General features: G+C 32.7%; 1 protein-coding gene and 1 long non-coding RNA gene across 3 annotated transcripts in view; one reads left to right on the top strand and one right to left on the bottom strand.

The window, feature by feature from the left end:
• The window catches only part of Asap (ArfGAP domain of ASAP), a 103,695-nt gene extending 94,226 nt beyond the window's left edge, over window positions 1-9,469 (bottom strand). For both annotated transcript variants that reach the window (XM_085814098.1, XM_085814099.1), the window contains exons 1-2: window positions 9,170-9,469; window positions 1,177-1,249 (exon numbers count right to left, since the gene is read on the bottom strand). In XM_085814098.1, coding sequence (XP_085670224.1) covers window positions 1,177-1,249; window positions 9,170-9,295 — 199 coding nt within the window. In that variant the 5' untranslated portion in view covers window positions 9,296-9,469. The remainder of the gene's footprint in view (window positions 1-1,176; window positions 1,250-9,169) is intronic.
• LOC146998333 (uncharacterized) overlaps window positions 2,556-22,006 on the top strand; it is a 59,166-nt gene continuing 39,715 nt past the window's right edge. Inside the window, exon 1 of the long non-coding RNA XR_015040451.1 lies at window positions 2,556-2,784. This is a non-coding gene — a long non-coding RNA (uncharacterized LOC146998333). The remainder of the gene's footprint in view (window positions 2,785-22,006) is intronic.

Below are 22,006 nucleotides of genomic sequence, written 5' to 3'. Positions count from 1 at the left end.
CAAATATTTTTACATGTGAAAATTGAAGAAACAGTTATTATGCTATCAAAATTTTATGAAGGGACCCCTCCCATGAAAAAAAAATAATAATGATAGTCTTCCGAAAAAATACATTTATGCACATAAATCAATTTTTAATAGATTTAACTTTAAATCACACATGCAGATTTAAAGTCATTAATCTTTACTGAAGCTAAAATGTTCGTGTGATTAAAGAAAATAAAGGAATAGTTAATTTAACACAATATATCTTTAAAGTTACAACATACACAAAGCTAGCATGATAATTAAAATAATTCTAATGAATTTGGAAGACATGTAATTTCACGCATGAAATAAAAAAGTTTCAATAATGATAGATATAAGGGAAGCAAATCTACCCTTTTTGTCTGTCATTTTTATGCTCAAGCATTTGAGGAAAATAAATAACTATTAGTGGATAATTACAGGTGAATAACAACATTTATGGTTAATACTAAAAACACAGATATTTTAAACACCAATTTCTATCATCGTTGGGAAACAACAAAATATACCTAAAATGTATATTTTCTCACTCTCATTCATAAACAATACATTATTAATGTTTGAAACATTATCAAAAAATCTTATAATATCGATTTTCAATGATTCTATTTCTCCTTCCTGTCAATGAAATATCTGTTGTAAAAATCTGAGGAAAAATACAATACTTACGAAAAATCCTGTCGACCACAAGAGATGGTGCCAGTAAAAAACGTTCTATTCCTAGTTTTCTTTCAAATTTATTATATTATCATTTATTTAATTTTTCATTAAAAATGAATAATAACTTACACAAACTCTCAGAATAATAACTAACACATGTAATCACATAACTCAAGAAAAATAACTAACACGTGTAATCAAGGTTACATCAAACTCAGCGTGTTTGAAGAAGACTTTTCCAGTTTTGGCGAAAAATCTCGTAGTTTGGCGTCTTTTCTTTAATAGGCAAAAATGGTCAACGGGATTTAAGTACCAAAAATACATTATGCTAAATTACAAACTTTTCATAATAAATCAAATTTCTGAGACAATTAGGTCAAATCCAGAATCCCTTGTTAAGTAAAGCCTAATCAAGCAATATTATTACTTTATTATCATTCTTTTCTTATTACATATATATATATATGCAATATATATAAAAGCACTTACCATTTCCACTATTATAAATTGCTTTTACAGCTTTCTTCATTTTTGTCAGGCCATCTCTATCAAAATCAAGTGTCTATTAAATAAAAAAGAAAAGTTAGATATAAAATAACATACATGTATCTCAACATATTATATATTTAATTTACATAATGATACAATTTGATATTAAAAATAAAAAACAAACTTTATTTTCAGAAGGATTTTGTGTTTAGAATAAATATGACACATCTAATACCTAATGTAATTTCAGCTATTTTAATAACATTAAACAATGAAAAAAATTCCTAAAAATGTCAATGAAATTTAACTAATTTAAATGAAGAAACTAGAAACGCAAATATACAATTTTACATGATATTAATTAGAAATAAAATTGAAAAGATATATTTATATACTGAAGTATCAGCAGGTATTATGCATAAATCAAAACTGTTTACATTCATAGTAAACAACACAAAACAGATTTATGCATAGTGTTTCTAACCAATATACATGCCTTCTCACAGTATGTGGAATGACTCTTTCATCTCAATATTAAAGAACACTTTAATTTTCATTAATTTTAAAATCCTATTTGTAATATTTCATATAGAATGTGCTTGGATATATTTGAAATGACTGGCAGGTGTCTGTCTTATCCAAATTCTTTTATAACTATCCATTCATGCTGCAAGTTTCTTCATAATACAATTTAGCTGGACATACTGCATTTTGTTCTTAACCTTTCTTTGCTTTACCATTAAATGTTAACATTCACAAAACAATTCTTTCTGTCTCTTTTCTGAGATAGTTCATGTTCAATAGATATATTTACATGGATTTTTGATAGAATATAGATTTCTAAAATGCACTGTAAGGACTAAAATCACCGAAAGTTAGCTATATATCTACAAATATATTTATTATTTTTACTAGATTTCTTATGCTTCTTCTAAGGTTCTGAACACTAAGGTTCTTTAAGGCTTCATTTTAATAAACGGAATGTATTTTTAAAATTCATATTGCCTGAGCCAATTTATGGTTCCAAATGGGCTAGAACAAACTGTATTCAAATTTCAGCCCAAAATAGTATTGGTATCTTGAGGTTCCACACTTCAAGTGAATATCTGTACTGACTTTTTTCATGAATTGCTTTGTCAAAAATGTCATTATTAGCACGAAAAATTGTTCCCATATCCAAATATCAAATTTAATGCCAAAATATGCTACTACATGGGAGAACAGGTTCTAATCTGACTATTGGTTGGGGTACACAATCAGTTACTTTCCGTTATCTTTCAACATTTTTTATTGTTTATTAGTTGGTTGTTTGGCATGTTTTGTCAATCTTGCTTTATCAGTCATTGTTTATGTTGGACTAAGACGACATCAACTAGAAGTGCATTTTTCCATAATGTTTTTGGAATGGAAGTACAACTTAAAGAGATGGGTTTACTCACATATGATGATGTAATGAAGCATTTCCTTTGGGTCAGAAATAAGTTATTGCAGAAAGGGACCAAAGAAATCGAAAAGACAAAGAAAGAAACAGTCAAAGACATTATTAAAATTGTTTCCTGTGACATTTCAAGAATTTTGAAGAAAAGCTCCATACTTAAGTTACCTCAGGTAAGTTCTTCTGGAAATTGTATTTAAATATAATCCAGCTAAAGTTATTGACAGGAGAAAGCTGTAGAGAGGGCATCGTAAGGTACAATCCCAGTTTCAGTCAATCAGAAGATGTGAAATTCTTTTTGCAGGACTAGAGCTAAAGAAAAGCATATTGTTCTCTTGTCAGAACCTGGTTCTGTTTATACAGGACATATAATTCCGGATTCTGAGTGCAGTGCAAATATTATACAAAGCATCACCAACATTGTTACACAGAAAGGGATTGAACTTTCTAAACTGATTGCTGTTGGGTGTAATGGAACTAGAATCAACACTGGGAAGAAAAACTGCATAATTAGATGTCCTGAGATCTTTGTTAGTCATAAACTGCATTGGTTTGTAAGCTTGTTTTGTAGGCATTGGTTTGTCTGCTTCTTGCATACCAATTAACGGCTAATCTTTGGAATATGGTAACAGGGAGTTTGGCGACATTTTAGTAAGGCGATAAAGGTTACTAGCTAGGACTTAAGTAGTGTACATGGATAAAGTCAAGAATGTGCGCAATGCCATTTTTGTGCAATCCTGGGATGATTTTTTAAGTGAAAATAGGTCGACATGTACATGGATACCATGTATGTGCAATTCTTAAAAACGCGGCAAGCAGTTTGCGATTCTACACTTTCTCCCAATTTCGCACCTAATCTTCCTCATGATTAAGCACTTTTGTTTCATAAAAGTTCTAGCATAAGGGTAATTCGGCTAGCAGATTGCTGGAAAAAATGTTGAGGGGGGGAAAAAGCCTTTACTTTGTGAAAACAAAATGGCGTAAAAAAAAAAAAAAACTAGCAGGTTGCTGTAGCAGGGTTGGTCGCCAAATTTTCGCCAAGTTACCATAATCTAAAGATTAACCCAATTAACTGCCTCTTCATCATCTTTCCAAAAGACTGATGGAAATACATATAGGACACCACAACAATTTTCTGGAACAATAGGAAAATCTCTGAAAACATGTGAAACCAGTATTTTCCGTAAGCGCAAACAATAAATTCGCCAATAATGGTACAACTGATGCCCAACGGAATATCCTCGCTAGTCACCTTTTATGCCTCATTTTCAAAACAAGTTGCAGCCATTTCTTATCAGATTGATTGTTTCTTTCAATAATGGCATAAAACTAAAAAGAATTTTTACCAGATAGTTAAATTTTATGCCCTAACACCATTCGCGGTAATTAAGTCAATTACGATGCAATCACACCACTTACCCAAAGGCGAAAATATAGAAAAGGCAAAGTCAAGAGTTAACTTCATCAATTCTAATGAGAATGCACTAGTAAAGTAAAGCACTATGGTTTTATATAATTTCTGAGTAAGCCATTCGTATGAATTGAAATTCTTGCATTTAAACTTGTATTCCAAATTAAGATTTAACTTGAGATTAATGTAGATAATTACTAAGAGAATTAGAATTTTGTAGGATAGTTTACGTGAGATGATATCACATGGGGTCATGTAATATGAACCAGCGAATCAGGATGTTGAACCATGAAAGCATAGTAAATTCTTAAATTACTATGTCTTTTTTTTACTTTATTGTCTTTATTTATTGGCTTTTGACAAAATTTTAAACGATATTAAAATGTTTATGCCTTTAAAATAAAAAATTCTTAAAACTAACATTTGTTAATATTTTTTATGTGCATACTGCATGTTGTCGGCAATAATGTCTGCTTGGCGAGATTTGCGCCGGCAAAAACGGAAAAGTACCGTGAAACCCTTCCCATGACAGGCTCAGTCCCTATTCCAAACTGGCAAGAAAGACCTGCGTACTGACCAAAAGTATCTCCTTGATATTTCTAAGGCAGTATCCTAGGGATAGTTTCCTTCAGACCTAGATAACAGGAGTACTGGGAAGATGGCCCACTCAGAATAGTTCCAACAGCCAACGGAATTCTTTGCCTATATGTATCAACTGCCGAACCAACAGGCGGCTTGAAGCTACTAGCAGAATATGTTATAAAATTTTATGTGCCATCCTGGTTTGAAGTAAAAAAAATCCCAAGAACAACACATGGAGCACGCCATGTTCCCGGAATGATCGAGAAAAGTTTCCCAGAAAATTTTAAGGCAATCGCTCATGAAATCATTCAGAGGAACTGCTATTTTACTTGCTCTGAAAACATTCTGTTGACTAGATGATGAATAAGCATATATTCGGAACTTGGCCTCAGAAGCATACTGAAAGCAAGAAAAACTGACTGAAAGGAGAAACAATTTATGCTTCTCGAACTGAATTTCAAAGCAGAGGAGTATTTTGAGATGATTTGCTGAAACAATCCCTTTGAACCACTAGCTACCTTGGTCTCAGAGACACAGACATAAGATTGATTAGAAACGGTTCACAGTTTGAAATAGGAAAGCTCCCTCACCACTCTCAAGTAGCAGTGAGGCATATGAGACTAGTGACAGAAGTGCCATTGGCAATATGCCAGGGATGGATTCACATGTAGTTGAATCAAGTCCCGGAATACGACCATATGTTGAGTCGGGAAACAAAATTGTTGTAAAAAAAAAAAAAAAAAAATCATTAAAAATGTACTGTTAAAAAAATAATTTGATGTTTTCATTAACATCGATTTTTTTTTATTTCCCTCAAGTGGAACCTGGCAAGTGTATTATGACAGATAGACTGTGTAGTAGATGTGCATTTTAACTTTTGATATTTTTTGTTTGGTTATCAAAATTTTCATATGAAACAACTGACATATCACGGGTGCAAATGATTTAAAACATTTAAGAGCCCATTAGGATTCAAATTGCCACTTATAATAATAAATTAAAATTTATATTTACATTTATTGAACCACTCATTCGCTGTTCAACACTTTAAAAGAAATGCACAATTTTTAGGAAAACTAGTAAAAATGTCTCTACTTAGTAATTTGACAACAAAAATAACATTACATGAAAAGATATACAGTTAAACTCTTCCCACAATTTACTATCAAATTTCAGATAAGACCTGTATAAACAAAGTATCTCTATAGAGCATTTTTTTTATCTTAAAATGCCATTGATTATAAGATGCACACCTTAATTTCACTACTACTGATAAAAAAAGGACTTTGATTCTAAGAAAAATAAAAATGATAAAATATCGCAAAAATTATTCTAATAACTGGCTTCGATTTGCTAAATATAATTTCAATTTAAATTACTGTATATTCTGGCATATAACATGCATCGATGATTTCAAACTACATTTTTTGTTTTTAGGTATATTTGCAGCATAATGCATACCCCCTTTTTTTTAAAGAAGAAACTTGAAAAATACATGTTCAATTTTCCTTTGACATCATTTATTCGAAGATTTTTCCAAGGCTTTCAAGCAATGGTACACTGAACTGATAAAGTGATATGGGGAACAGCATGTGTATGCGAGACAAATGCTCGAGGTATAATTAGTTCTGCACAAAGGGTACACAATCTTCAATGCAGATGTGCACAAGAATGTTATTCTAGTGTTTCAAGAAAAGGGGGCACATTATTTGAGGTAATAATGAACTTCGACTCGAATGAATTCGTGGAATTAGCAATAAGATATTCCCTCTTTCTGTAGCTACTTGAAGCCATGATTTCAAAGTGAACATCGAAAGCAAGAAAAAAAAAAAAAAAAAAAAAAAAAAAAAAGGAGGCCAAATATGTCATGCCAGTCTAGAAATAGTGAGTGAATGGACAATAAAAGCATATTAAACTAATATAATTCAAAAGTATCATTTTGTAATATAATTCAAAAGTGTAGTATATCCAACAATCTAGATGGAACGAAAGATGATTATTTATTTGTGGATCAGAATAACAGAGATAGTGAAGATGAAACAGAATTTGACGATGTGCCTCAAGATGTAACAGAAGACAAAGACGCCGTCCTTTTCATGCTATGAGATAAGGAAATTTTTTGAGTTAAGGAATGTCATTTCTTTTAATCAAACATCATTTAGGCACATGCAGATATATAATTTTTGTATACTCATCTTTTCCTTATTTTTAAATCTATCATTTTTATACCTGCCACATAATGTGCATCCATAAATTTTGGCTAAAATATATGGTAACAATTTGAAAAAACTTCTAGCTTTCAAATTAATTATTCGTTAAAAAAAAAATCTGAGATTCTTAAGGCATCATTGATTTCAAGCCAAAGATTGCTTTGGATGATACTTATATGGAGGAAAAAGTTGCATCTTGGAAGGAAAAACTGCAGTGAGTTAATAAACTATTATTTCTTAAATGGGGGGAAGTCTACTAATTATAACTTAATATGTAATTTACAAGATTTAGCAGCTGTAAGTGTACTAGCCTCCTAATGAGAAAACTTTCTTAAATCCATTTTCAATATTTTCAAATCATGTTTATTTGAAATTATGACAAAGAAAATAAATTCAGAGTTTACTAGATTTAACTTTTGACCTGGTCAGCATAATATGCTTATGAAGTTTTATACTTTTACACAGTACTTGATAAACTGAATTGGGTATTATTTCAGAAGACAATTTCATTACCATAACAAGACTGATATTTTTTGTACACAAAATGATCCATATACACTACAGTGCACAATTCATTAAGTACTGCTATGATGAACCATAGCAATACAAAGTATGCAATGTGTTTTCTTATATGTTCACTTAATCAGATTTATTTTGAAACATATAAAACATTAAAGTTACCTTGGCTCAATTAAGTTAAATATACAATTACAATTAAAGTTATGCAGATTCTGTCTTTCACAAAATTAAAAAAAAAAAAAAAAATGCCTTAATGGAAGACTTTTAGAGGAAAAATTCTTCATGATTGTTTAAAAGGAAAAAACTACAAAATCAGCAATATAATCAGGTCATTTTGCTAATAACCAAATTATGAAGAAACTAAAGCATATTCAGTAGTTTTATCAGTAAAAACTTATAATATGCAGTATTAATCTATATGAGTTAAATTATGCTGTAATAGTAATATTATATTATAATAAAATAATTTCCTAGTGTTTGCACATTAAAAGGAAAAAATACAGTTTTAACTATTATAAGCACAGAATTATTTAACTTAAAACATTTTTAAAAGTTTCACTTCAACAGAAACAAAATTAAATCTTTTTAATTCTTGAAACATATTAGAAAATTAAATAACTTTTTAAAGTGTTAAAAGAGAAATATGCATTAATAACTTATGTTCCATCTAAATAAATTCAAAATGGTATAATGTCATCATACTGATCCACACTAGTTACAGTTTTAGTTAATAATGACAAGGCACACTGGACTATGCGGGAAAACCACGAAAACATCCACGCAGCCAGCCCTGGAATCAAACCCACAGCAGAACTACACATGTTCAGCGATTTTACAGCTCGAGAGCTGGTAGGACCTCCCTACATTAGTTAGATAATGTTATAGGTATTTGAGAAAAATGTGTTACAATGTATTATACATTCACACCAGCGAGATTATGTAATATACAAAACATATGCATGTTTATAATGTACAGGTTTGTCTTCAAATTAATCGGAATCAATATGATATTCCTATTTAAATATTATGTTGTCAGAAGGCTAGTTTTAGTCCTTTGGGTAAAATACTATATTACTTTGGCTACTGCATCCTTTTTTGAAAGAACTGAATGGCGTCTTTCAATTTACTAAAAATACGGAAATTTGTATTTGATTTTAAGAATTTCTTATAAGCTATATACTATCAGTATCAATACATCAATATCAGACTACGTATAAAGGGGACATAAAGTAGGGACTAAACGGTACACTGATTGCTCATTTGAAGGAGGTGAATACTGTGTGCTTGGCAGGTTTGATGATTCATGAAAAAAAATACAGGAGTTTTATATAGTTTTACCAAATTAATTTAGAACTAAACACTCTTTGTTTTATCGTATACCTTGAAAATTACAGGGTATAAAGTATATAAAAAAGCATTACTACATAGCACATAAAAAATGAAAAGCGAAAGATATTCAGATTATAATTTCAATTTATATGCATAGCTTTGTACTCCAGCGATACAAAAAGATAATTTCTTTAACTTTCACTCATTTGTTTTAACATAATACTAATGTCTTCTCGAAGTCCATTCACTAGCAAAAAGGCGAAGTTGCTTTCTAGAATTGCAGGCAGCAACACGCGAATTACCGTATAAATAAATCCCAGTATAAATTTCAGGGATGCAGAACTAAAATAAATGTTTGTGACTATCGGTCAACAACTTAAGATCTACTGAATATGTGTATTTAAATATATGACATTCACTGCATACAGTAAATTTCCTAAATACTTGTTTCCCTAATACTCAAAAACAAAATAGCATATTCTCTACTGTATTTTGTTTTCGTCCTACCTCTTCCAAAGAACTAACAGTTTGACGACACATGGGTATTTTGCTAACAAAGGATGATGTAGTAGGAGAATTATAATCTTCTCTCGTTTCAGCAACAAATTCTGCAACACTCATTAACCCAGGCATGGTGAAAAGCAGATTTGTTTACAATCAAATAAATAAAACTGACAACCACAGGAAACGATACACCCTACAAACTAGACATCTTCTTCGCATCGATCAACAATCTTTTTCATTTGGGCGGTTACGATTATCTACAACATTTTAAAGAGCAGCTTCGAACATTGTTAGATCAGTTACTTTCAGTTTACTGTCCCAACAACAAACAAAAACTAAACAAAGAAAGACTAACTGATGATGATGATGATGATGATGATGATGATGTACCCAAAGAAATTTCATTGTACGATAAGATATTCCTTGGTGTAAAATTTATGCTCTACTATTCATTAAAAAACAGCGCTGAAATGGAGAAATAAAACTGCAAACTCTTTAGCTGGCAAAATCTTTTTGAGCCATGTGGTATTTCGTCCGTAAGTTGCCTTGGAATATTTGAGCATATAGCAAAAAAATGCGGAATCAGAAATACAACAAATTCATTCAGTTTCAGTTTACTTTATGTAATGGAACCTAACGAGAAAAAAACAGTGCTGAATAATTTATCATCTAAGTGGAATGTCCACTTAGATATCTCATTCATTTAATGAGATATCTTCAAATCCCAAAAGAATATAAGGATATTTTATATAAAGTAAGCCCGCCATAATAAATGTATCTCATACAAACAAGTGAAAGAGCTGGAAAGTGTTCTATATAATAAACTTGGTCTTTATTGCAAATCGTAAACCAACATCATCAAACATTGTTAACGCGTTAAATATGCAACAAAGCAGGAACATCGAGAAGAAGTTTCTTCTGGAGTGAAGAAGGACACAAAATGTACATGCTTATTGTCGCCATCAAGGACTTTATAATGAAATGAAAAAGGTCCAGGCTGTTAGAAATGGATTTTCTGAGTCCTTGTTTATGCAACTATAGGAATTTGGCAATAGAAATTGTGTAGTTTCGTTTCAGCACAGTATGTGGAGATCATCGCTAGTCACTTTTATAACTTGCTTTTCTTATGTTAAATTCCTTTATTAGTTCTAAGTAAATGCTTATCTTTAAATTTATGCTATTCGAAGCTTAATTTTACAATTGGCGCTCCGTGACGCGTATTTCCAAACTCTACCCCCCTTTTCGAATTTTTGGCGTCACAGAAATATCGACTAGTTTCACCTGGCAAAACGGCGTACCCCACTTTTGACTACTACGGCGCGCTTTCGAAAGAATTGTAGTGCCAAATTATTATGATTGGAAATTTACGCAAAATCTTTAGTGAATGGCTATTGTTTATCGCCGTAGTATATCTGAGGAAAGAGGAGAATAATTCACTGCTAATGTATACATTAACAGTATGAAAAATTTGGAAGGTGCAATAAATGTGATGCATTCATCGCAAAATTCAGCGACGCCAGTAAAACAAACGAGAGTGTTCGAAAAACTTATCCGCATCTGAAGTCACTATACAAAAATTGTATGTGTGCCAACACAGATATTTTAATAAAAAAAAATCACTTGCAGAAAACTTCAAATCAAGGAATAAGAAAGAATTGCAGTGCCTCTGTGTGCTTAAAAACTACAAAGCATTCTGCAGACTTTTATGCCAAAATCAAGGTTAACAAATATATTAATTTGATAAAATTTATAAAGATATACAAGGAACTTCATAATTATCAAAATATTTCATTGCTTTGCTTTGGTGATAAACTGAAATTTACTAACTTTTATAACATTAAATTTGTTCGTAACTGTAGTATTATGCTCTGTTTTAAAAAAGCTTAAATACTTTATTCATTTGTTATACATTAAAATATCTTCTGATTTATTTACTAAATGTGTAATCAATTATCAGGATTACTAAATGTGTTAAGAATTTCCATACATGCTTGTGCAGTGTGATTGCATGTTTGTGTAATGAACTTTGATTTTCATGAACGAAAAAGAAATACAATCTCCGAATAAGTACTTTTTCGTTTTCCAGTTCCTGTGTTTAGCTGTAAAAGTAAATTCACCTCAAGTATGCGTCTGTGCAATTTTGACGATGTAAATACTGAAATGATTGTACAGTAAAAACTTAAAAATATCTGGAAAGCTTTTGAAATTTTGGATAGTCGAGCATATAAAAAATGAAATACTGTAATAAGTGAATGCAAGAATAAACTACTAGTCTAAACTCATAAAAACAGTTAATCTTATTTGTATCAACTTGACTATTTAATATTATGCACGATTTTGAAAAAAATGTAGGCTGCTGATCTTTGGAATATGATAACGGTGATTTTTACAATGGTTGTTATGTGTATTAAGACTGCAAGTTGAGACTAAATATGAACAATTATAAATTTTATACTACTTTTTTAAGATTTCATAGTTGCTAATTAAACTTCCTTTACAATTTATTTAGTTATTTTATACATACATTTATATTTTATGTAAGAAAGGGATTTATGTGCAATAGATATACAGTGAAAATCATTTAACATAAAACTGAGGGGACTGAAATATTTTTTCGTGTTAAAGAATATTAAAATATATATATATATATTCAACAAAATTAAGCTTATTAGAGTACATTTTATTTACATAGATATGTGTATATGCATGTATTTAATAAAAATCAATGAAACAAAAACATCCACAAGAACTTAATAGAATTTAATACAAAATTTTCAAGTTTTTTGAAAAACAAAACATTTATTGAGTTTTGGGAAAATAATCTGATATTTTTCTTTGCATTGTCTTTTTTTAGCATCAAATTGTTCAATGTCAAACATTTTTTTATTCATTTCACCATTGGAATGTGCATCTGAATAACTGTCCATACTTTTTATGATGTTCCTCATTTCGGATGAGGTGGGAACAGGAACTGCATTATTCATTTTATTTTTGTCGTCAGAATCTGCATCAATGATATTTTTTTAGCTTTGAACAAACTCTAAAATAACTTTGTCCGCCATAATTGGGGCTGTACACACATTATCATAAATTACTGCAACAAATTCTTCCGATAGTACAGTACGACAGTTCATTAATACAGAAACTTTCTCAAACATTTTATTAAGTGTCAGCTCAGTTTCACTATCCTACTTCTCTATTTCTTTTGGTGCCAAAGAATCTGATACTTTTGAGAATTGTGTGTAATGAAAATAATTTTCATTTATCCTTGGAGTTGCTGAATTCCATGCAGTGCAACATATGAGCCAAACTCACTAATTTTTACCCGCACTGCCATGTACTCGTCACCGAATTCCAAAGCTAACTGATGAGAGATGAGATGTTTGTGTGGCGTTTGTAGAGGTGGAAGGCGAAAGTAGCGTAGATGAACAAAACTGGCTCGTGTCGCAGGCTATTCCGAGGGTATTTCAAAGCCAAATTAACCTCTTTTCTACGAAATATGTGAAACCACCTCTCTTTTATTTCACATCCCGCTTAAATCTCGCCTGCGATGCCAGTGTTTTCTGTATTTTGTTCATTTTCAGAAAGGATATCTTTTCGTGTTAAGAGAAACAGAATGCATGAACATACATAGTAGTTTATCGGGACCGTTGCACTATTTCGTGTTAACCGATATTTCGCCTTAAGCGATTTCGTGTTGAACGTATTCCACCGTATATAGATGCGTTTGGGCTATGTATATACAAATAATTTTTTTAAAGGAAAATTTATATTCCTTCCAAAAATTTTCGTGCATTATGCTGTTAAAAATTGATCAGTAAATATATAAAGAAAGAAATTTAGAACCAATTTTTCAGAAAGAATAAAAATTGAAATTCAAATTAACTTGATAAAATCCTGTAAATGTGGAATATCAAATATTCTTTTTAGACTAGTAAAATCTTTTTAAATTGTAAGATAATTTTAATGATTTTACTCCTCCCCCCCCCCCATTTTTCTTTGCTACTGCTGTTTGATAAGAGGTTCTAGTAAAGTTTTAAGTTAAGACTATTTTGAACTTTCAAAGATTTTCCACTGCAGGATTTTAATTTTTTCTACATTTTTAAGGGCATGTTTTCATTTTTTTTAAAGATTCTTTTTAGTTTAGAAAAATATTTTTAAATTGGAAGATATTTTTAATGATTTTCCTTCGCTTTGAAGAGGCCTAGAATTTTCGGGTGAACTATTAAGATAAAAAATATACTGAAATGGTTCATCAACTGATTCTGGATACAGAAAAGCAAGGATTTTGTTTTGGAAGGGGAAATGAAATTAAATTTGACATACCTTGTCTTGACGATATTATGTTGAAATTGGTTGGATTCCTCGCCTTTCTTGTTCTTTTATACTATTTTTTGGTTTTTCTTGTGATGGTGTTTTTTAACACCTTGACTGCAGTGAGGGTCACCGGTGACCAGCACTCGACTTGGCCACAGCGCAGTTGGTGATACCGGCAATGCGACCGATAGTAAAATGCATAATTAGAATAAATATCGATACTGATAAATTTTTAAATAGTACTATAATGATTTGAAGAATAATAAATTGTAAAAATTTAAATTATAAATCACAAAAATGGTCTACAGATGTTTGGGAGTCTCCGGTGACCCCCAGCATGAAAAATGCATTAAGTACGATTATATATAACATAATGTTCTACAGATAAAATTTCAACATAATATATATCGCATAATAAAAATTTCAAGTTGGTGTCAATGGCAAATCACGTAAAATGCGCGAGGCAGTCAACGTGTTAATTTTTACATTTTAAAGTATTCTTATTCTACATTTATAGGATTTTATGAAGATCATTTGAACTTCAATTTTTTAGTCTTTGTAAAAAGTTGGTTCTAAATTTCTTTATATATATATATATATATAAGAATTCCTACACTCCTAGAAAAAAGTAATTTATATACAGTACAAAGTCTTTAATTCGGACTTCGGCGATTTCGGATTATAGATCATCAATTTAAATCTGGTAAGATGGCATGCAGAAATTATAAAATTAAAAATATGAAATAGTAATTTATGAAATAAAGAGCAATTATGATTTAAAGGGTATCAAAATTTAGAAAAAAATAAAAATAATAAAAGCTTAATATTTATTTGTTTACTTTATTAAACATTTCTTTCAATGTAAGTTGTTTAAGTTGCTTCGTTTTATGTGCTATTACTTTCTCTTTAATTCTATAAACAGACTTAATTTCTTGTTCAGTTACAAAGTTCAGCTGTTCAAGTCCCGTAAATTGCTGTGCCGAGAATACCGACTAACTTGTCAATCGAAATTTTTTCGTTTTCACTAACCTCTCTGTCACTTTCTTCATGCCGTTATCCATTATTTGCAGCAATTCCACTTTTTGTTAGATGGACATCGAAACATGCTTTCGCTTTGTAGATCCTTTGGCAGCTCCAGAATAGGAAACTCTTTTTGAAATAATCGAAAGTTCAAGCTTACTTTTTATAAAATTGCTCTAACAGCCTGCAAAAAATAACATGCCTGATCTAATTAGAAGATTAAGGAACAACGCAATCTGCAACATTAACTGAAATAGATAATTAGATAATTTTAGCCTAGCTTATACCGTCCGTTATACATTAAACGCACATGCGTAAACGCTACGCATGTGCAGAAAGTTTGTAGCTTTGAGGTCCGGATTATGGACGTCCGGATTAAAGACTTTGTACTATATTTATTTATCCCACATTTTCATTTTGAAACATTTTAGTACACGCTTTTCCTCAATATTTTAAAAGTTGATTTTTTGTTGAGCTGAAATATGCAATATGGAAAAATTCTATTAAAAAACATAATTCAACTCAGAATTGAAACAGGAGATAAATAGAGATAATAATAATGTGGGGTATTTGATCCTCTTTCCCTGATAGTCATTTGAAACATTTTAGTGTGTTTTTCCATTCAGCTGAAACAGTAAAAATATAGAAAAATTCCCACAAAAACATAATTCGGCTGAGAAACAAAACAGGCAAAAAAAATGGATTGGGGTCAGGAAACTGATTGGTCTAAAACAGGGCTTCTTAAACTTTTTTTCAGTCGTGACCCTTTTTTATCATAGATTTTTTTCACGTCCCCAAAATATTTACGAAAATTTTGTGGGACCCCATAAGCATTGCAAAAATCCGACACGCACGTGAGTGAAACTGTCAATTTTTTCACTTGTACTGTAAGATAATATTGCAGTTTTAGGTCATTATCTTTAATTTCTCATTTTAAGACATAAAACAATGTGCAAATTTTAATTAAGTAACAGATGAATGATAGCGTCATGTGCAAAGCAAGTAAAGTGAACATTTATATTATAAAAAGAATGCGTTGAAACATATTTGTTTTTCTCTTTGTCTGTATTGTCTTATCTATTTTCAGATAAATCGTGTAAAAATATTGGTTAATTGTAAAATTATTATATTAAGTTTGTAGGGTTTATATTTATTTTAACTAACATTTATTTTAAGTTTAAACTATCTTTCCTGTCAATGCCAGAATATGTAAATTTGAGTAGAACGCGCAAGCATTCAAATTATCAGCGGAAGTAGTATGATTTAAATAGAAGGAAACAAGTTCGGTGAGAGAGAGTTATTCTTACTTAGCGAGCGCGGAGGTAGTTATAGAGATTTGAAAAACCCCGCGTTGCGGCCTATGTGCTTGGCGGGAAGTAGTTGCAATTGTTCCAGTGAGCTTCAAGTCTGCTGAATTAGCAGCCGTATTGTAAAACGCGGTGAGTTAGTTATTTGAGAGAGCCTCGTAGTTAGAATATTGTCTTTAATTTCTTTTCAGGTTTTTATTTTTATTTTGACTGCCGAGTTGGCACTGTTTGTAAGCGTCAAGAGAACGCAATTGTAAATTAGTACGTTGAATAAAAAGGGACTTAAACCCTTTATAAGACTCTGTGGTTTATACAAGCTTTCACAGTCACCTCTTGGTTGCGTGCTAGTTAGAGGCGCGCAACGTTATATTGGCGCCCGAACACTTATCGAACTGAAATGGCCGAAAACTGGATGGAAGCCGCTGGACAACACCAAGAAATGACAACGCAGTTAGAAGGATTTGGATACCTGGTCCAGACTTTGAGAGCATCAATCAAGCCAAACGTCTATTTCGACGGAAAAAATTCGGTGTCCGTATTTTTAGAAGGTATAGAAAACCACTTTCTGCTATCCTGTGCCCGAAAGACAAAAAGTTGCTATCGCCACATCAGCACTAAGAGGACAGGCCGCGCTATGGTGGAAAAATATAGGCAAATTTCTTCTAGGTGAATTTGGAAGCCCGACGTATACTTTTGAAAATTTCAAAAAATCGTTAGTAAAGGCCTTCCCCATAGTGAAAGATCGCGCACGGCTGGAAGCCGAGCTATATAGTTTCTATCAACGGGATACAGCACAATTGACGGACTTTATTTTACGAAAAATCAAGCTAACGGATATGTTGTATGGGAAAAAACCCGATGCGGAGATTATTGAAATAATATTACCAAGATTGTTACCCGCTGTCCAAGACTACTTTGAAATTAGAAACCCAACCACATTGCAGGAACTTTTCGAATTGGCGGTGAAGTTTCAAAATCGCAGAATCGCGGAAAGAGCGAGAGGGGAAACATATTCTCAAAGTACCAGAAGGAAGGAGGAAACAAGAAATGGAAATCGCTCATATGGGGGAAAGAAGTATCAAGCTAACGCATCGAAACTTGAAGGGCAAGGCCCAAAAAGAAAATTTGAAAATAAGCATCCGCGTACCCAGAAGACACAGATTGAAAGGAAAGCTTTAAACGACTAGAGAGACCTGTGAAAGGGAGGGTCCAGACCCCGGAAGTTTTAGAAAAACCCTCAAATAGACATCTAAATACAGTCATCGTAAAAAAACTCACAGCTACCAATTATACAAGTCCTGGTTGGCGATGTACCAGTAGAAGCCCTCATCGATACAGGGGCAGAAGGCAATTTCATGAGTGAAAAGTTCTTCAAAAAGAATTTTTATAGGATACGACTCTTTAAAACCAGAAATACGGAAATTATAGCGGCGCAAGGAAAAACATGTCACTGCATCGGGAAAGTAGCATTAAACGTACAGGTAAAAGAGGAAAATCTCAAAGTATTAATTTTTGTGGTGAAACACCTCCAACACTCTCTTATTTTAGGTATGGACTTTTTAAGGGCCGCGAGGGCCAAATTAAATTTTCAAGATAGTTCCGTGGTGCTGGAGATGGACCAGAGGGTGGTGGAACCGGTGGAGACACCTGAATTGGACCTTAGCCATTTGAATGACCAGGAAAGTAAAGCAATACAGCAAGTGGTGAGTAATTTTCCTCATTTGTTTTCAGAAAAGCCGGGAAACTGTCAGATTGTAACTCACAAGATTCAATTAAATGCCGAAAAACCTTGTAGGACTAAACCTTACCGCTATGACAAACAAAAAGACGTAATCATCGAAGAACATATTCAGGAGATGTTAAAGAATAAAATAATAACGCCCATAAATAGTGAATACGCGAGTCCAGTCGTACTATGTAGGAAAAAGAACGAGTTTCCTCCTTCGGATAAAAGGGCTTGGAGGTTTGCTATCGATTATAGAAAACTAAATAGCATAACTAAATTCCCAGTTTACCCTTTGCCGGTTATAGACGAGATCATTAGACAGATCAAATCGACGAGATATATGTCTACTTTGGACTTAACGTCTGGCTACTATCAAATAGCTATGAGACCCGAAGATATACATAAAACCGCGTTTATAACAAAATCGGGCACTTATGCATTTTTACGCATGCCTTTTGGGTTGTGTGGGGCCCCGTCAACATTCCAGAGAGCTATGGACATTGTTCTAAAGCCTGTCCTAGGAAAATCAACTTTAATTTATCTAGATGATATAATTATAACGAGTAGTACGTTGGAACAACACATTAGTGATCTCGAACAAGTTTTTAAATTATTAAAAGAGGCCGGTCTTACAATTAACGCCTCAAAATGCAAGTTCGCAACTAAAGAACTTAAATATCTCGGTTATAAAATTTCGCAAAAGGGTATAGAAACGCAAGATTCAAAAATAAAAGCTATTAAGAATTTCCCACCGCCCAACACCGCCAAGAAACTTTCGTCTTTCCTTGGACTATGTTCTTACTATCGATCTTTCATAAAAGATTTCGCTAATATTGTTGAACCACTCTTAGTAATCAAAAGAAAAAAGAGTAAATTTACGTGGACAGCGGAAGCTAACACGGCTTTTGAAAGATTAAAAGAAGCGCTTATTAATGCCCCTGTTTTAAAATTCCCTGAGGGGGACGAAAACCTGGAAATTGCGGCAGATGCATCAGACTATGCGGTGGGTGCGGTTCTTATGCAAAATAACCATCCGCTGGCATTTTTTAGTAAAACACAAAGGAATTATACAGCTACAGAAAGAGAAACATTAGCCGTATTAATGGCTGTACACAAATTTCGAGTTTATTTCGGCAAATCGCCAGTAACAGTCTTTTCGGATCATGCGGCTGTTGGTAGACTTTACTCGGGAAAAAACCTAACGCCCAGGTTAATAAGATGGGCTTTAAAACTCCAAGAATATAATATCACAATAAAATATAAACCGGGTAAGGAAAACAATGTAGCTGACGCACTTTCTCGTATAAAACTGGACGAGAGGAAGGTAATGAACTTAAATGCGCTGTGTTGACTTCAAAAATTTTAGATTCTAGAGATACGGTTATTACTGAACTGAAAGCTGATCCTGAATTTGGAAATATCTATGCTTATTTGAAAGACCCCGAAGGCTTTGAGCATACAGATATCGATGCGATAAGAAATAGAGCAAAAAACTATGAAATAATAGATAATTTATTATTCTATACGAAAACAACGAACGAAAATCTTGAGTATAAGCCAGTCATCCCAGCCTCGCTTCGATTAAGCATTTTGAGGGAGTTGCACGAAAAAAAAACAGCGGGCCACCTCGGGGTGAGAAAGACTTTAAAAAGGGTACGCGAGGCGGTATATTTCCCGCAATTATACAAAATAGTAACGGCGTATGTCAGGTCCTGCAATCAATGTCAGTTAATAAATGATATTAATTACAGCCCGGCCGGGTACTTAAATAGCATTCGCGCTACATTTCCGAATGAAATTTTAGGCATAGATCTCCTTGGTCCCTTCCCCCAGAGCGAGTTAAATAAAAATCGTTTTCTTTTAGTAATAGTAGATCATTTTTCAAAATGGATAGAAATTGTTCCACTTAAACGCGCGTCAGCCAAAACAGTCGCAGATGCATTCTTACACAGATACATTTTAAAATACGGTGCATCGATAAAAGTCATTAGCGATAACGGAAAACAATTCATTAGTCAAATATTTGAAAACATATGCAATGGACTTGATATACGCCATATCAAAATGGTTCCGTATAGACCACAGGCTAACATAGCAGAAAGAGTTAATAAAAACATTGTAAAAATAATTCGCAGTTACGTTAGCACACATCACAAGCGCTGGTATGGCTACATAAATGAATTAGCTTATGCTTTAAGAACGGCACATCATGATACTACGGGAAAAACTCCAGCAGAATTATTTTTAGGCAGAAAGTTAATTACGCCTTTAGATAAATTATTCTTTGTGCAACAAAGAGAGCAGGAATTCAAACAAAAGGACGTGCAAAAACTAATTGATCAGGCGCTTAAAACCTCGGATACGGCAAGAAATAGGCAGAAAATTTATTACGATAAAAAACGCCGTGAAGCAGATTTTAAAGTTGGTGATAAAGTATTGAAACGGAAATTTTCTTTATCAAGTGCCCCAGACAATTTTATGGCAAAGCTAGCTCCAAATTTTGAAGGCCCGTATGTAATTCAGGAAATCAAAGGAGTAGTTTTATATCTTAAAAACGAGAGAGGGGAAATCTTTAAAGCAAGTCCCGACCAGGTGAAAAAATACTATAATCCCAATGATTTTGAAATCCTTAAAAGTTTCTTGCAGGACTCAAGTCTAAACGAAATAGAAGGGCCAGAGACTGCAACAACTATTCCACCACCCAAGAAACGGAGAACTGAAGAGAGACCTAGCACTTCTACAACCCGGACGTCGGTATCAAAAAGAAAAAATGATTATCAAACTCCGGCGTTTAAGAAAAACAAAAGTACAGATGAACCGGGTAAAGAAACCGTGGTAAAAAGAAAAACACCGCCTACAAAGGATGGCAGGAGGAATTACACATCAAGGAGAACGCGCACACGGCCACAGAGTCAGGTGCCAGCAAGGCCGCCGTTCCGGAAACTGAAACGCCAACAGGAAGCACAGAAGTACGAGGAACAGAAGAAATTCAAGGACTCCAGACCGGAGGACGTCAAGACCAGCCGTCCCAGGCAGAAACGCAAAAGCCAACAACCAGACGATTACTCCGTCAAGAGGCCAGCATGTAGAGGACGCAAAAGAAAGATCAACGGGGACGACAATTGGAGATCAACAAGGAGAAGATTGACATCCATGACACCTCTAACTTGGGATCAATTTTGTCAAAAACGGATGACGGAGTTTCAAGCATCGAAAACTCAAAGATAAGTTAAAACCTTCTATAAATATTTTTCTCTTTTGTTCCGAAATGTTATGCATAAGTACGAAGTTCTATGTTTTGACGAAAGTCAATATGTCTCGGTTGAGACTTAGTTTTGTTTTACTTTATTTAGCTAAGGCAAAAGTATTATTTTCTTTAAGTGTAAAAGCTAAAAACAAGCATTTTCTGTTGGTCGAAAGACTAATTCTGTTATGTTAAAGCCAAAATTTGGCCGGAGATAAAAATAACTTCGTATTCTTGTATGTACTAATAAGAATTTTAGTTTCAGTGCCGCCAGCTTGGCGAAGGATGAGTAAAGTAAAAATTTATTTTCTCTTATTCATTTTATGGTAAATTGTAAAAAGCATATGTATTAAACTTTTGTAAATGTATGTAAATACTTGCATGTTATGTAAAAGTAGAATTTAGTCTAGAAGCATAAAATTGTAGATGCTAAAAGTGAATGCTTAAAAGCAATGAAGTCAAAATTTAAGTATTAAACTGTAAAGTCATGCTTTAGAGCGAAAGCCTGCATGTTTAAAAGATGAATGAGGGGGAAGTTAGAATGAATGTGTTTTGTAGGGTTCTCCACCTACATTTGAATTTTTAGGAATATTAAAGTAGCTCATTGAGTTGTAGAATGTCGAGTAAGGTGTGTCTATTTGGTTGTTGAATTCTAACAAATCATGGTGGTTAGGGGAAGTGTTGTAAGACTAAAACACGAATATTCCCGTTTGACACCACACACGGTGGAGAGCCAGGGTAAAGTTAAATTAATGCTTGAAAAATTGAATGAATGTGAAGTAAGCAATAACTAAGAAAAACGAAACGTTAAAAACAAAAATTTATTGTGTCAAGAAAGTGTAAATTATAATGTATGTAGAAAGATACTGATACTTATTCCTTCCAGATGCTGGAAGGAAAGACCAAGATTGATTGATGAAGTCCAGGAAAAGTTGCTGTAAGAAGAAACCTTTGTAAAGAGTAACAGAATTTTAATTGTTACATAAGATTATTTTTGTGTAAACGAGGCTTTCGCCAGTTAGTTCAGAATTAGATAAACTTACAACAGGTCGTTTGTAGGACCTGCTTCCAAGTTTTCCAAATTCTGGCAGCGGCAAATGTAGGGTTTATATTTATTTTAACTAACATTTATTTTAAGTTTAAACTATCTTTCCTGTCAATCCTTACTTTCCCCTGGAACTGCCAATGCCAGAATATGTAAATTTGAGTAGAACGCGCAAGCATTC

This window comes from Stegodyphus dumicola, chromosome 3 (assembly GCF_044657685.1).
Source record: "Stegodyphus dumicola isolate Sdum_Otavi_A_Nest chromosome 3, ASM4465768v1".
Taxonomy (NCBI): Eukaryota; Metazoa; Arthropoda; class Arachnida; order Araneae; family Eresidae; genus Stegodyphus; species Stegodyphus dumicola.
The sequence above is the reverse complement of the archived record's forward strand: the minus strand, read 5'-3'. Positions and strand labels throughout refer to the sequence as shown.